At 40.2% G+C, this 16,017-nt stretch overlaps 1 protein-coding gene across 1 annotated transcript in view; it reads left to right on the forward strand.

Annotated features, from left to right (window-relative positions):
- PPP2R5E (protein phosphatase 2 regulatory subunit B'epsilon) overlaps nt 1-16,017 on the forward strand; it is a 108,083-nt gene that overhangs the window by 52,960 nt on the left and 39,106 nt on the right. Inside the window, exon 3 of the mRNA XM_049614086.1 lies at nt 12,637-12,738. Within this exon, the coding sequence (XP_049470043.1) occupies nt 12,637-12,738 (102 nt within the window). The remainder of the gene's footprint in view (nt 1-12,636; nt 12,739-16,017) is intronic.

A 16,017-nucleotide genomic window follows, 5' to 3' on the forward strand; every position in this document is an offset into this window, starting at 1 on the left:
TGTTGCATGGCTGGCCTCTGTGTGGGGCGTGCGCACTCGACTGCAAGCGCCCGCCAGTACGAGGGCCTGCTCTGCGCTAGGGCTGTTGCAGTGTTTACACCTCTATTTTTGGATTCTAAGATTTAATATCAACAGTCTTCACTTTTGGATCCACTGCTACATTTCCAGTTTTGGAGACAGTGTAATGTAGTGGTCTCTGTGTGTGAAATACCATTTCCCTGTGATGATTTTGTGTGGGGCTAACAGACTAGAGAGAATTAATTTAACATTACCGTCACCACTTCAGCAGGTAAAAAGCTGCCTCTTATTTTGAGCAGAGTTTAGTCTCGAAATAGAAGCCTGATGGGAGTGGAGGGTTTCATGGTTGGAATTTGTGAGTAATAGGGGGAGAGGCGGGGATGGGTCTAGATTAAGGAGGTCTTGGCAAGCCAAGTAAAGGAGGTTAGACTTAATCTTAGACACTGCAAGCAGAGAGCTGCTAATAAGGTTTTTGAATGGGAGGTGAAATGTACATGATACTAGTTTCCTTTCTCCAGCCCCCACCTAGGAAGTCTGTACCCTTCTGCCAGCTCCTTTCAGGGGGTGTAAGGCGGGCAGATTTAACCCAGGATGGCTGATGGCAGAGGGCTGTTGTCCTACCGTAGTCAGATGGTGACAAAGAAAGAGGAAGTGGAGAGAAAATATAAAGAACTCCCCATCCTCCTGTATTTTCTCCTGTGCTCATCAAAGAAAACTTGAAACCAAAGAAAAAAGATTATGTATAGTTTCATTATTTAAATGCAATCAGTGTTCACATGTTAGCCAGTTTCCTCCTAGCCTGGTTTTTAAATGAGGCTTTCCCTTAAATTAAAAAAAAATCCAGATATACTTAACATCAACACAGATTTTAAGAACAGATCTTAGGCAGTGAATCTTCAATGAATTTAATAATTCTCTGTACTCATACAGCCGTAACTCCAGATCTAGAACACGGCCATCACTCTGGAAAATCTCCTTGTGTTCCTTTCCTGTTTCTCTGTATTAAACATTTTTCCCCCTAAGGGAAAAAAAAATAAATTATTTCATCCTAATCTTATTATGTAATTACTTATGTTACTATATGTATAATTTGAACTAAATTTTTTTTCTTCAGCATTGGGATATAAACATGCTTTCACGTAATTAACTAAATTTAAAAGCATCATTCTAATGGCTGCCATAATGTTCCATTATGGGGATATATGATTGTCTGCTTGACTATTTTGGGACATCAAAACTATTTCCAAATTTCCACTATTAAATATAATATCACCGTTAGCACCAAAGAGATATTGTGAAGGCATAAATCAAATGACCTGTTGATAAGCTGCGTAAAGCAGATAGATACAGGAGAGGAAGAGTTAAAGGAAATTCTAAAGGCTTAGACAGAATGAGGAAGGTGAGAAGAGACTTCTCTTCTAGAGGGAAGTGGAGGTCAGTGAGGATGAGATTGGTTTTGACCAGATTGAATTTGAGATCGAGGGAGATGTCAGAACTGCTCTGTATATAGCTGGAAAAAACAGAATTAAGGACATCCTAGTGCCTTGGAAACAGAAGTCATAGAAGAGGGGACAGAGAACTGAGTATTGAGAGAAGAGCATCATGCCATAAATTCAGCTTTGCTCTACCTTGAGTTCTAATGCTGACTTTTTTTTTTTTTTTTTTTGGTAAGGATTTGTGTTGTTTATTGGGTGAAGTGATGACTTTGAGACATTCGTTTAACTTCTGTATTCACAGTCTCAAGATCCAGAATGTGCTTTACTTTCTATTTTGCTTCACACTAAGACCTGTTAACATGGTTGGTGTTAATTCTGAGAAAGAGAACTGTAGTGGGAGTATCACTTTTATCAGGTTGGCACAACGGCCATTTGGTTTTCTGGTGGTTCTGCTGGATTCTTTCCCACTAAAAGGGATTGACATGTTTGCATAAGAAAATTGAATTACTTGAATTAGTAGAAGCTACTGGAGAATGGAAGAAGTAATTTAATAGGAAATAATTGCTAACTTTTGAGTTAAATGGGGAGACTTGAACGCATGCACGTATTTATTTACTTTTACCCCCCGAGATCAGACAGATTAGTGAAAAGAAATAAAACCCACAAAAACAAAGCAAAATGGAGAGGAGATCTCAGAGTCAGCATCTTGGGAACTAGCAAGCACATGAACTGGTGGTCACTGCGTTGGCAGATGAGAAAAAGCAGAGCTGTAAGCAGCAGCAGGGAGAGTCTGGAAGTAGCCCACTCACACCACATTAACTGCGGGAAGCTTCAGAAAGATGCCTTTCTAAAAGTAAAGGTGCACAGAGGCCAGAAGAGGAGCCTTGGTGGAAAGTCTGTGTAAGCAGTAGTCAGAACTCCTGATGCCACCTCACTCCCCCCAAACCGGGCAGCGAAAAGACGGACGGTTTTCTCTCTGGAGAGGCTACACTGGAGGGAAGCTGGGCTCATGGACACCAGGCACTGCTGACAACAGCAGGCGCCTTTCTGAAAGTAGTGGAGCACGTTGGATGGGAAGATCCTCAACCCTCTTACCACTCAGCGCTCAGATCCCTTATGCCTGTAATCAGGAGAGGGATGTTTCTTCTTTGGAGAATCAAATAAGCTCAAAGGAAAGACCTAAAGGCACCAGCTAAAGGAGAGTTCTTAGGGGGATGGTGGTAAGGACGTGGCCCAGCCAGTGTGCCCACAAGCCCACTACTCTGTCACTCAGTGCCACTGTCTCATACAGAGCTCCCATTTTAAGTACGCCTGGATGCGGCACTGTCATAAAGGCACAGACTTTCTGGGTTTGAATCCTCTCTCCTGACACTGCCCTGGCGTTAATACTGTTAATTAGTTTTGTATGATTTTGAACTTTATATAAATGTACACGGACGGGACTCAACTCAGATGCCTTCCATCTATCTTTCCCTTGCATCCTTACCCTGCGCTCACCCCATCTCTTTTCCTGCCCCTGTGGCACTTTCTCATCTGATGGGCGTACAGTAGGTGAAAGAGAGTGGAACGGAAGACAGAGTACTTTCTTTCACACATTTTTCTCCCGTTTGTCTCCTTCTAACTAAATGTTGATGTACTCCTCAAAACTACCTTGTATGTACTTGGATCTGTACTCAGATTCTGTTGATTCTCTGTTCTTGATCTCATGGACAGATTCTTTTCTTCCATACAGTTGTCAGTGCTCTAATCCTTTTAGAAACTGAACATCTAAAGGGATCCAATTATTTTCAGAAACAATCAGTTTTTGTTAAATACAGTTATACCAGTTGATGATAACAGTTATCAGCGGAACCAACCGCAGCGGCAGCAGCAGTAATAACGACAATGAAAACGGATTATTTTAGTCTGTGTAAATCTAAACGGTGTGCATACCTAGTAGATTTTGAAAGAAATACTTGCTAAAGGAAATATAAATAAAAATGACATCTTTGTGAATTAGGAAAATAGCACATGCCCAAGATTTCTATGACTTTAATCTTGTCTTTCAGATTCGACTTGATGTTTTAAAATTCTAATTGGGCAACATAAGTTCTTAAACTTCCTGTTTTGTTTGTTACTCCCTTTCTCCAAAGGACTGCTAAGCTGCTTTTGTCATTTTAAGATGTTCCTTCTGCCTCATTTCAGAAATCAGTTATCATAGAACAGTGCCTATGTCCTAGAAAGCCCGGCTCATACAGATTAAATGTGCAACAGTAATAAGGTTGAAACCATCAACTTTAGAAATCGTTTAAATCCTCTTCTGGATTTCCGGATGTTGTAAAACAGATCAGCTGTCACAAGTGCATGTTTCCTAATCACATGTAAAACAGTGTATACTGTCTTTAGTTCTGGTTCAGTGACTGTCTTCTCCTCAGTATAGAGCGATGTCCAGAAAGGTGGTTTTACGATAAAAATGTGGGCACCCTTGGTGGAGTAGCTTGACCATACCTGTGTATCACAACGTTCTCGTCCTCCTTGGGTTGCCGGAACCTCTGCTTTGTGACAAACAAGAGCATTGTGGCGATTCTTTTGCCTCAAGGAGTTGTATTTAACTCAAGTGAACGTGTTTGTAATAATAACTTCTGGAAGTTCTTGCCTGAAATTTTTAATTATATTGATAATATTACATAGTAGTGACAGTTATGTATTTAGTGCGTTAGAGAATAAAGGTAGACCTGCAGTGGATGGCTCATAATGTAAGAAGTTGTCACACTGATTTCGTTAAATTTCTCTTTAGATTTAGTGCTAAGGACGTGTCCTTATGTTAGAATAAGGGATTTTAATGGTTTCACGTGTTCAGATAACTTTTAAACAGCTGTGTTCATTCACATCGATGGCGATGGCGAAGTTTAAAAAGAGACTAGTGGCAACTACAGTAAACTTATTACGATAATTAAAAGACACGGTTTGGCTTTAGAAACAAATTGCTGGTTGAACAAATTGCCAGTGAGTTAAATTAAGTGCTAATTGAAAGTTTTAAAATTTTGCCATTTGTTTCTTAATCAAAGTACAAGCTTAAAAGATGTATATCTGGTCTGACTCTAAGTTTCTCGAGCATAATTACAAAATGTTGGGAGTTTTCTCCTGGTTTTATATATCAATAATTATTTATAATTACTTTACAAGGGGCTGAGAGATTTGATGGGGTGCCTGGGTGGCTCAGTCGGTTGAGCGTCCGACTTCGGCTCAGGTCATGATCTCACGGTTCGTGAGTTTGAGCCCCAGGTCAGGCTCTGTGCTGACGGCTCGGAGCCTGGAGCCTGCTTCAGATTCTGTGTCTCCCTCTCTCTCCGCCCCTTCCCCACTTGTGCTCTGTCTCTCAAAAATGAACCAATGTTAAAAAAAAAAATTTAAAAAAAAAAGGGTCCGAGAGTCAGATTTGAAACGTTCTTTATCACTGGGACTGTTAAGAATTCTTAAATTTGGTGTTACCAAAGGTACCTTGACATTATATGTGTGTTTAACATTTATTACTTTTATGTTCTAAAACATAAATAGCATAGCAAAGTATCTAGGCATATCTGTTAGGATTTTAGTTCTTTTTCTTAGAGTTTGAATATGTAATACTAATTCTAGTGTGTTTGGAAATTGTCTTCTCTGTACAAATGTCTGATTTAGAGATTTAAAGTAACTTTTGCTTACTTTTATATGTTTCATCATGTTTATTTGATACATTTACTTTGGACTAACACAAAATACTATGAGAATAATGCATGCTGACATAGTTTCAACATTGCATTTACTGGGGCTTCCCTCTGGTTCTAAATGCTTGAGTAAATGATTTTGTTTCTTTTCAATTCATGATGGATTATAGAATTAACGAATGGATGAACTGGATAAAAAAAACCTGAGGGATATCATTGAAATGGTTACTTGCATAAGATCTTAATACAAATAGTGCTAGAGGAATAATGGCACTTTTCAATTTGCTTGGATGTTCTCTATTTAACATCATTTGTATTGTCCTTTTTTTTTTTGTTAGAAAATCTACTTTGTAGATGAAATTTCAAGAAAATTCATTTTATAGCTGTGATGTCATTATTTTTGTATTTATAGTCAGTATACTTGCAATATTGCATGAAATTACAGTGTCACAGATGAAAAGAGGGAGAAATATTCATGAGGTCGACTAGTTCATCTGCATTTACCCAAGATGATAACCTACTCATCTAGAAAGTAGTATGGTAAAACAGAGGCAAGATGATTTAAGTTGTTTTGTTATACTGTAGTTACAGGTGGTTTTCGGAGTACATTATATGTCTGATTTTACCCAGACCTTCGGTACAAATGGTGCTCACAAATGCATAACTAAAGGGAACCGAAAGTACTCATTAGTTGTGTGTTTTTTTTTTAAATAATTCACTATATTGTTCTTACCTTTTGTTCATTGATAATCTTGGCAGATATTTAATAGTGAGTAGCTCACAGGTGCTATCCACATTCTGTTCTTTTGTAATGTGCTAGTCATTTTCCTTAAACAACAGCAAAATGTCAACCAAAATCAAGGTGTAAAATTAGTAGTAGCATTTCCATGGAGATCAAGAGACTCAGGAAAGTGAGAGGTTTTTGTTTTTGTTTTTTTTTTTTTTTCCTGCAGTAGCTTAAATAACTATTTAAAAATATTAAGAGTTGATTTTGATATTGTAAGTCAAGAAACAGTAAGATGTTTGTTTAATCAAAACCTGATTAAAATATGCCTAGACACTTCTTCTTTACTTATGGGGCCAGGTACTTAGGATCCTGTTAAGTTGTCTCTTTCACATTTGGCCAAGACGTTGAGATTTACTTATTTTTGCACTATAGTTAATGGTAATCAGCAGTAAACTAAAGAGTTGAAAAAGAAGAGAGCAGCTAGTCCCCCAGAGCAGGCAGCTATTGGTGCCAGGCCTGGCCTGAGGCACTATCCCCCTCCTTCACCCCCCATCCCTCCCCGGGTGCTATGGTGCAGGTGCTCACCGGTTCACAACCGAGTTGTATCCAGTATGGGTTCTTTCTTAATATTAGTGTTATTTTAGAGTTGTCAGTTTTAGCAAATAAAGACACAGGGCACCTAGTTCAATTCGAATTTCAGATAAACAACGAATACTTTTTTTAGTCTAAGTACGTCCCGTACGACATGTGGAACTCTAGCTCGGGGAGATGAGAAGAAGGGATGTGAGGAATAGGAGCACCGGAGAGGAAACTTGGCAGTCAGTAATCAGGACGTTTGAAGATGGAGGTCTGAACCAGACGGTGAGGCTGAAGAGATTGTTCTGTTTTTCTTCTAATGCTGAGAAAGGTCAACATAGTTCTGAATGTTCACGGCGGTGGGGGGAGACAGTGAAACGGTGTCCGTGGTTGCCATTGAGGGCCACTGGAGGGAGATAATGGGAAAAGAGAGATGAGAAGTCAAAAAACTGATAGAAAGAAATGTGGTGGGGGAATCAGAGGAGAAAGAGAAAGAGACGAAGAAGTCAGGTCCATGCATGGTCTTCAAGGATGGGGTGGAGGTGGTGCGCCAGAGAAAGGACCCCGAGAACCATCTGTGCGTATCATGGTGCTGTGTTACCTTGCAAAACTCACAAGCTGTTTTCTTATTGGTAAGAGGAGGGAGCTGGATGAGAGAGAGTCTCTAACATGATTGAATTCTAGAAGCAACATGGAATTACTAATCCTAAATTTTCTATCTTTAAGGAGGGGTTATTTAGATTTTAATACGTGTTTCTCCTCTTCCCTCAGCCTTGCTTTCTGTCCTTATAGCCATTTTCTAGAGGCCAGCCCAGTGCCTTCAAACTTGTAGTTCGATTCCAATATTCAACATTTATTGTATTATAATGCCTTTGGAATGAAAGCGAATCAGATTATACCTCAAAGACACTTATTTCTTAAACTTCTTTTTCTTCACATTGATACCAGTGTAGATTAAAATAAAATAGTTGGAAACCAAATCCTTGTAATGTACTGTAAAAATTTCTTTTGTTCATTTTGGAGAACCCATTCCTGAATAAATAAAATAGACAGCCTATGACTAGAGCCTCATGCATTTAAATACATAATAGAGACAGTTTTCGAGAGTTTACGATACCGTGTTGCATTTCAGTGTAGCCACATAGACTCCACAAAATTGGTCTGTGGTGGGGAGTGTTGCCCGTGGCTACTTGTGGTCATGACATGTTTGCATAAGCATAAACCTGCTGCTGGCTATTTAATAACGTTACCTATTTAGTAATCCCTTTAAAACCTGGACTGGAAATCAGAAGTGGCTGTCAGTGATAAAAAAAGATTTAATGGAAGCAAATTTACCATGTTGGATAGTGGTTTTTTTTTTTTTTTTAATGTTTATTTTTTGAGAAAGAGCATGGGGTGGGGAGGGGCAGAGAGAGAAGACGGTGGACCTGAAGAAGGCACTGTGCCGTTAGCCTGCCAGCGCAGACTCACATACGGGGCTCAGACTCCGGAACTGTGAGATCGTGACCCGAGCCCAAATCGAGTCGGACACTCAACCGACTGAGCCCCTGGATATTGGTTTTTAACCATTTTTCGATCTTGGAAATCTTTTGAAAATAGGACCAGGGCAACTAGATCTTTTCCTAGCTCGGACTCACACATATTAAATGTTGCGGCAAAGTCAGGGGATTTGGAGGACCACCTCCCTTTCCCCACTTCTCGCTGTGGATAAACCAGTTTTAAACTCCCGATTTTGGAGTTCAACCATATAGTTACACTGGTCCATTCATTGAGTTTTTTAACCATTCGTTCCTGAACTAGGCTCTAGGCATTGTAGGAAGCTCTGATTTTTAACTCTCTCCTGACAGTAATAATCTCATTCAAACAAATTCAAGAGCCCGTTTTCATATTGAAATTAAAGGCATGACTTATATACCGTATGTCTCTTACTTTTATAGATTTAGGAATTATTTCGTGTGCCTCAAGAGGAATGACAGCAACTACCTAGTTTATCATCCATATTCCTCTTGCTTTACTACAGCTTTTTAAAATTTTCCTTTAGATATGCATTTCTATCCTGTATGGTTAAAGTCTCATCATTTTCAGTTGTCTTCCCCCTAAATCTTTATTTAGAAACATTTCTTTGTGCTTCTGTATAGCCATCATCTTTAATGCTGCACAGTATTCTGAGTTGATGTACCTCTTGGATGTTGGACATAAAGATTATTTCTAATTTTACACTTTTTGTAGAATGTTGTAAATGACTACTTTAAGTGGTTTTTTCAGGAGTGCCTGGGTGGCTCAGTCAGTTGAGCGTCTGACTTTGGCTCAGGTTGTGATCTCACAGTTCGTGAGTTCGAGCGTAGCATCGGGCTCTCTGCTGTTGGCATGGAGCCTGCTTTGGATTCTCTGTCTCCCTCTCTTTCTGCCCCCCATCCCCAGCACATGCTCTTTCTTTCTTAAAAATAAATAAACGTTAAAAAAATGCAGAAAATACTTTTTAAAAAGTAGATTTTTCAGACTTGTCTTGGATTAGTTTTTCACAATAGATTCTCAAGGATGAGAGCAATGGTTCATCCATTCATGACATTTTTATTAAGCACAGTGCCAGCCTGGGTCAAAAGCTTGGCCATTTCCGTGACACTTGATATGCTTTGACATTCTTTCCAAATCTGCTAGCAAACTACTTAACCAACTGAGTCAGCTTGTAATTGTCCAGCCCATTTGATCTGTGCTTCCTCATTATTCATGTGGTGAATATTTAGAAGTAAACTGAATAAAGCATTATAAGGAAGGCAAATCGGAAGAAACAGCAGTGTGTAGCTAAATGAGATGTGCATGCCTCTAAAACCACTCGGTGTTTGGATTATTTCCATACCTGACATTCTTTTGATGTGATAATTGAGAGATGAAGCTTTGACCAAATTAGAGGTTTAGATGAACTCTGTACAGAGTTAACCATTTTAAGTTAAATAACCTAGATTTATTTAAATTACTCAGAAAACTTTAAATTGAAATTTTAAAAAGCAAAACCAAAATACACAAAACCAAAATGTGTCCAAGTTTTTATTTTGTGAACATTTATTGGATGCCTCGTATGTGCTAGGAAAACAAATATGAACGTGACATTGCATACTCTTCATTAGGGGAGAGAGACAGATAGTTATGTAAATAATTGCTGCAGCACGTGATGGGCACTTTAAGAGAGTGTATATGTCCAAGACAATAAAGGAGCAGAAGTTTCTGTGTCCTTTTAGTTTTTACTATACAGAGGCCCACTCGCTTTTTAACTTTTATGGTTTATTTTCACATTTTGGAAGAGGAAAAAAACTGTTACAGAGTACAGTAAATATGAATGATTTAGTTGGCATGAAAATTCAGTTTTCGAAATTTATGGTTTCAAAAGCAAGGAACTGAAAGACTTTTGCCCCTTTGTGTGTCTTTTTTCTTAAATATTATTTATTTTGAGAGAGAGAGAATAAGAGCACACTTGCACAAGTGGGGGAGGGGCAGAGAGAGGAGAGAGAGAATTTGCAAGCAGGCTCCACATTTGTCAGCACAGAGCCCTACAAGGGGCTCGAGCTCCCAAACTGTAAGATCATGACCTGAGCCAAAATCCAGAGTTGGACGCTTAACCAACTTAGCCACCCAGGTGCCTCTGCCCTTTTGATTACAGTGTGGCTGGCTGGTTGCAGAGAAGTCATTGGTTGATGGCTTTCTGAAAACTCACTAGTTTCTTTGTAAATGGAATTCCTAATAATCATTGGAAGGGACAAAAATAACATGATAGACCTACACGTGCTGTCATTGGCTGTGGCAGAAATGGTATAATCGAATGATTGTTTTCAGTCATCTCAGCTAAAGTAGAGCAAAAGAAGTGGTCTGCCTACTTTTCTAGAACACTGTGGTAGAGCCTGACAGCCTGGGTTCAGTTGTAACTGCTGGTTACTGAGTGTAACCTCAGATCTTCTCAACACCTGTGTTCCTACTTCCTCAGTGGTAAACTGGAGATAATCATAGTATCCACTTCATAGAGCTGCCGAATCCGATAGGTACTGCTCTATGTGCATCTCAGTCAACCTCAGAGCAGCACTTGCTGCTGTTGACGTCTTTGTCCTTCCTAAGATACCCTTAGTTCCTGAGACCCTAAACTAGTTCTTTTCTTCTCCTACTTTCTTTCTGTTCCTTTTCATTTGTGTTGCCTGGTGGTTCTTTTTCTGTCTCATTTCTGAGTGTTGGATGCCTGAGGGTCTTTCTGTTTACTCCTTTCCACGCTGATCCATTAGTCTCATGGCTTTAAGTATCATCTGTATGCCAAAGAGTCCTTATATGTCTCTAGTCCTGACCTGTCCAGCTTGGAAGTCCAGATTCATATGTTTGATCGGCTCCTAGATATTGCTTCTTTAACGCATTCCTAACTGGATCTCTGGACCTCCCCACCCACACACATAAACAAAAAAAGCTTTCACTTTCCCAGCCATCTCCATCTTGGGTAGATGGCCTTGCATCTATGACTCATCCTTGATTCTTTCCTTTTCTTCACCCCATATATCCAAGCCAACAGCAAATATTACCTCCAGAGTATATTTTGAATCGATCTATTTCTGTCTTCTCTGCCACCATCCCAGTCCAAGCCATCATCATCTCTTGCCACCTTCAGAGGCTTCTAACTTGTCCCCTTCCTGTCTGTTCAATACAGAGCTACCAGAATGATTTTTTAAAAAGCAAAAATCAAATCATGTCACATTTCTGTTTAAGATCAACTAATGGCTTCCCATAACACTTCAAATCAAATCAAATCTCTTTTCCATAGCTTACACATCTGGGCTCAGTTTCCATAGTGAGGAAATTGGGATACTTAGGGGCTTAAATAAAACATAAGCTCCTAGAGGGCACAGACTTTTTTCTGCTTTCTTCATTGTTATTTTTCCGGTGCCTGGAACAGTGTGTGAACATGATGGGCATTTAGTAACTATTTGTTAAGTAAACAAACACATTTGGATTAATGGGACCCCAAAAGCCTTTCTTCTTCTCTCTTCCAGAGCAGCGTGCTATATTTAGTATTTTCTGCATTATACAGAAAGTCCAGCAAAGGCTTCTGGTGCAGTCTCCTTTCTTGCCTTGTACACATTTTACCCCACTGACCCCTCCTCTCCCCCCTCCCCCCATTTTTTCTTCACATCTGAGAATATGTTTGGGTCATTGAGAGAGGATGGATGACTACGTGGGACAAGAAGCAAGTCAAAAAGGAACCTCGAGAATAGTACCAGCCGCAGTTTTAAATTATTTTTTTAATGTTAGAGAGAGAGGGAGAAAGAGACAGAGTTTGAGCCGGGGAAGGGCAGACAGCTAGTGACAGAATCTGAAACAGGCTCTAAGGTGGCAGCTGGCAGCATAGGACCTGACACGGGGCTAGAACCCACAAGCAGTGGGATCATGATCTGAGCCAAAGTCGGCCACGTAACTGACTGAGCTACCCAGGTGCCCGCCGCAGTTTTAAAATAAGCATTTTACTACAGAAATCTTGGAACATGTGCAGAAATAGTAGACTGGCATAATGAGTCCTCATGCCTTCATCACCCAGTTTCAATAGTTATCAACTCCTGGCCATTCTTTGAGCAACCAGCATTTAATTTGGAAATTGCCGATGGTAACGGAATACCTAGTCGGTTCACAGAGATTTGTGTCACAGATACAGCTTACGCAGGGCATCATTACTGCTTTGCAAACCAACTGAGAACAGGTGAAGGATGATTTCAAGTATGTTAGGTTTGGAAATATCTTTTCTGATTTGCTTTTTGTAAATGCCTGGGATTTTACCATTAGTTCAACTGTTAATTTGCAAATCGTGAATAAACCTGGAAAGGGAAATACATAAAGCCCATTAGCCCATTAGTTATTTCTATCTTAGTGTAAATTGGTGAATTAGAAGCATGCTTGCCGGGTAAGTAAGCACGAGCAGGCTTTGATGGGAGGTCTAAAATCAAAGGGGCCTGGGCAAGGAGTACTGTTCAAGAGGGCTGGAGGTGCTACTCTACTACTTTCTGGCTTTGCCGAGGGGTGGTCTTGGCCTCAAAGCCCGTGGAGAGAGGTCCCCGTTCCAGTTTGATGGTGTTCCCATCATCTGTCATCTGGGTTCCCTTTGGCTGGCTGCAAACCTTGTATACAGCTGCCCAGGAGGTACTTCCAGCTAACTCTGCTGCTTGTTTATTTTTAGGTGTCTTGCAATATATTCAGAACTCTCCCTCCTAGTGACAGCAATGAATTTGATCCAGAAGAAGATGAACCTACCCTTGAGGCATCATGGCCACACTTACAGGTACTTTGAACTACCATTTGTTATAAAAGAAAGATCCATTAACTTATTAGCTGATTAGCATGGGAGTTTCTTGAAGGCCTTTATTCACCCGGAAATCAAATTAGAGTACATTAGTTGAAAGCTTAGAGAATGCTTTCTGTGTTTCTCACTCTTGATAATTAGGATGCCAAAAGAATAAAATAATAAGTTTCGGTGTAATGCTTTAGTGCGGTTTCTCCCAGGTTGCACAGTTCTTGTTCTTTTATTAGAGCTTCTCTGTGATCCTGCCTGCCGCAGCCTCCAACAGGAGCTGAGCTGTTTTCACATTATTAGTTAGATGTGATTAGGTCACAGAGTCTATATCTCATTTTCAGCAGCAGGTATCCTGGGGACCTTGAACTCGTCTTCATGATAACCACAGATGTGTTTCTGTGGCCTAGAAGGGCAAAAACGAATTGCAGTAGCTGCTACATCGTGCAAGAAAGAGCAACAGCTGATAGAAAGCTTGCGTGAAGGCCAGTTTTGTTCTCTTGCACTGAGAAGGCCATGTTTTCCAGTCCTACGCACGTGCCGGGACAAATCAGGGCCGTTCCCGCATCTCCGCTCCCAGCACCCGGCCCATCTGTACTGTATGTACTGTTCCATACTGGTCTCCTGGCTGCTCACGCTCCAGGCCCACGTTTCTCAAAGGAAGAGAACAAGGAAATATGAATGGAATGGTCCCCAAGGCTATCTTTCCATCGAGTTAGGATGTCCTCAGAGGCCGGATGACAACCAGCCAGGAGGGAAGGGATGGAGAGAGGGAACAGAACCTCGTACATCAGTCACGCAGAGGCAGAAGCCCGATATCGCATCTTTGAAGTGTGCTCACGGCTACTAGTTGACTTTCTAAAGAGCAGAAAACTGTGCAGCAGCACGATGAGGCCTAGAGATATTCTACAAGTTTATTTTTTCCCCACGTCAGAATTTTTGACATCGATTTGCAACTTTCCCTGTCTTGCTTTGGCAACTCAAGGTCGCTACAGATACATATGTATGCTATTTCTCCTAGTTATGAGGAGAGCTTTCAGGGGCTCTGTTTTCTCAACTCTTACCCAGGCATGTTATACATATGTATCCCTGCTATCAATGCCAGGATTGAGTAAATTAGTTAAAACAGTGTAGCTGATTTCCTGTTTTAGCTGCTTGATATTTTTTTTTTTTTAAGGTGTCAGACATACTATCTGCGATCTAAGAAATTTGGAAAATTATTTGTGCTTTTCCTGGTACATCCCAAATGGTGACAAAAATTTAAAAAAAAAAAAAAATCTTTCGAATAGGTGGACTTCTTGTCCTGTCTTATTCGTAATGCTCACCAGTCACAGAAGTACAGTATAGTCTGGAAGAAATTTAAAAAACAAAACAAACAAGATAATCTCAGGGAAGCCCCACGTCTCACCGTGGAAAAGACAGAGAGATGTCTTCAAAGCTTCAATTTGTCTTCTCCGCATCCCAGAGACAGTAGACCACTCTGGCCATTTGCAAGAGCTTTTTGAATACTCTAAATCGTGATCACCAAAGATATAAATTTCTCCTAAAGCACAGTAAAGTTTAAGTATTTCAGTTAATCCTTTCTAAGCTTAATGACTCTATAAAATACAGGACCAAATTAATTTCTAAAGCTATTAAACTAAATTCTGCCACCAAAAATCTCTAGCTTACACTGTGTCATTGCTACTGGAGCATTAACTGTTAGTTCACCTGAAACTCGAAAACCGAAGCAACGGTGAGGAACAGCAGTGAGAGCTGTCCCCTTCTGGATGTAAAGTCACAAACTGTATCCCAGAACGGTGTGGCTCCATCTGTGTTGCCACTCTGTCGTCTCATCCCTTCTTTAGCTCAGGGGGAAATATGACTTAAGTTGGATCAGATAAAGGAAACCTACCTTTAAAATTCACAAATTGACCGGGGCCTCTGGGTGACTCAGTTGGTTAAGCGACTGACTGCAGCTCAGGTCATGACCTCGCAGTTTGTGAGTTCGAGCCCCGCGTCGGCCTCTGTGCTGACACCTCAGAACCTGGAGCCTGCTTCGGATTCTGTGTCTCCCCCCTCTCTACCCCTCCCCTGCTCACGCTCTGTGTCTCTCCATCTCTCAATAATAAATAAGCATTAAACAATTTTTTTAAAAATTCACAAATTGGCCTTTATTCCTAGTAAAGGTCAAGTCAGTGGGCACCCTCTGTTGCCTTCAGCAAATATTCCTTTATGGAAGTCTTTGTACTCAAGATTCCTGTGTTTCTCTTATGTATTCTGACTCCACAAATTCTTCACCTTTCCATTTTCACTGATAGGTGGTTTTTAGTACTGACGAGCACTCTCTGAAGGTTCAAGAAATCTCTTTTTTCTCTTCATGATAAGTCATGCGTGTTATAGTATAGTAAGTTATCACGAAATTTAACATTTGACTTTTTCATCGATTCAGCTATTTTTTTGACCGAAACACAGCTCCGGCATTTATTAGCTGCAGCTTTGGCAGCGTGCTTCTTCTTGTGGACCACATTTTATAAGGAAGCAAGGTGTTCATTACCAAATATATGGTAATAGTAGAGAACAACCAAATTGCATTGAGATGTGGTTATTGATTGGGTAGACTGCTTCTGCACACATCTTGTCTGATTTAAATTTGTGGCCCATACAAGATTACTCATAACAAATCCTGGCTCTTTGGAGAGATTTAAAAATAGAAAAATGTTTAAATCCAAATTTTTAGCTTAAATATATCAAAGGTTCTACTATATGTATGTTACTTGATCTTTTCCGTTATACCTGCATTGGTATCTTTTAAACTGGTATCCCACAGTTACCATGGCTATTCTTTGTGTATTTTCTGTATTTGGGTGTGTATTTCCAGTAGAATATGATTTTGCAGGACTTCCATTTGCAATCAGAGGGTTGTTTTTGGCGCCTCTACACTTGAGACTGAAAAATAGAAATGCTACAGTTTTTTTACTCATGTTCCTTGGAGAATTCATTTATGTGACCTTGAAAAGTAAATTATTCTCAGTCCCCAGTCTGTCTTTCCCTTTGGGAATCCAAGAGAGATTTTTGATTCTGAGGTAAAAATCTGTCTCGTAAGTGTAGAGAACATTTATGCTTATTAATAAATGTGTCTGAAGTGTTTCCACCCAAGTGTTTTAAACCATAACTGCTTTCAAGGGACCAGAGTGGGGAGAGCGTTTTGCCAATCTTGCTGGAAAGTCCTGCCAGCCCACAAGTCAGGCCTGCAAGATGAGAATCTCTCCACTTGTGGGAATTAACCCC

The sequence above is a fragment of the Panthera uncia genome (genome assembly GCF_023721935.1).
Source record: "Panthera uncia isolate 11264 chromosome B3 unlocalized genomic scaffold, Puncia_PCG_1.0 HiC_scaffold_1, whole genome shotgun sequence".
NCBI classification, from domain to species: domain Eukaryota; kingdom Metazoa; phylum Chordata; class Mammalia; order Carnivora; family Felidae; genus Panthera; species Panthera uncia.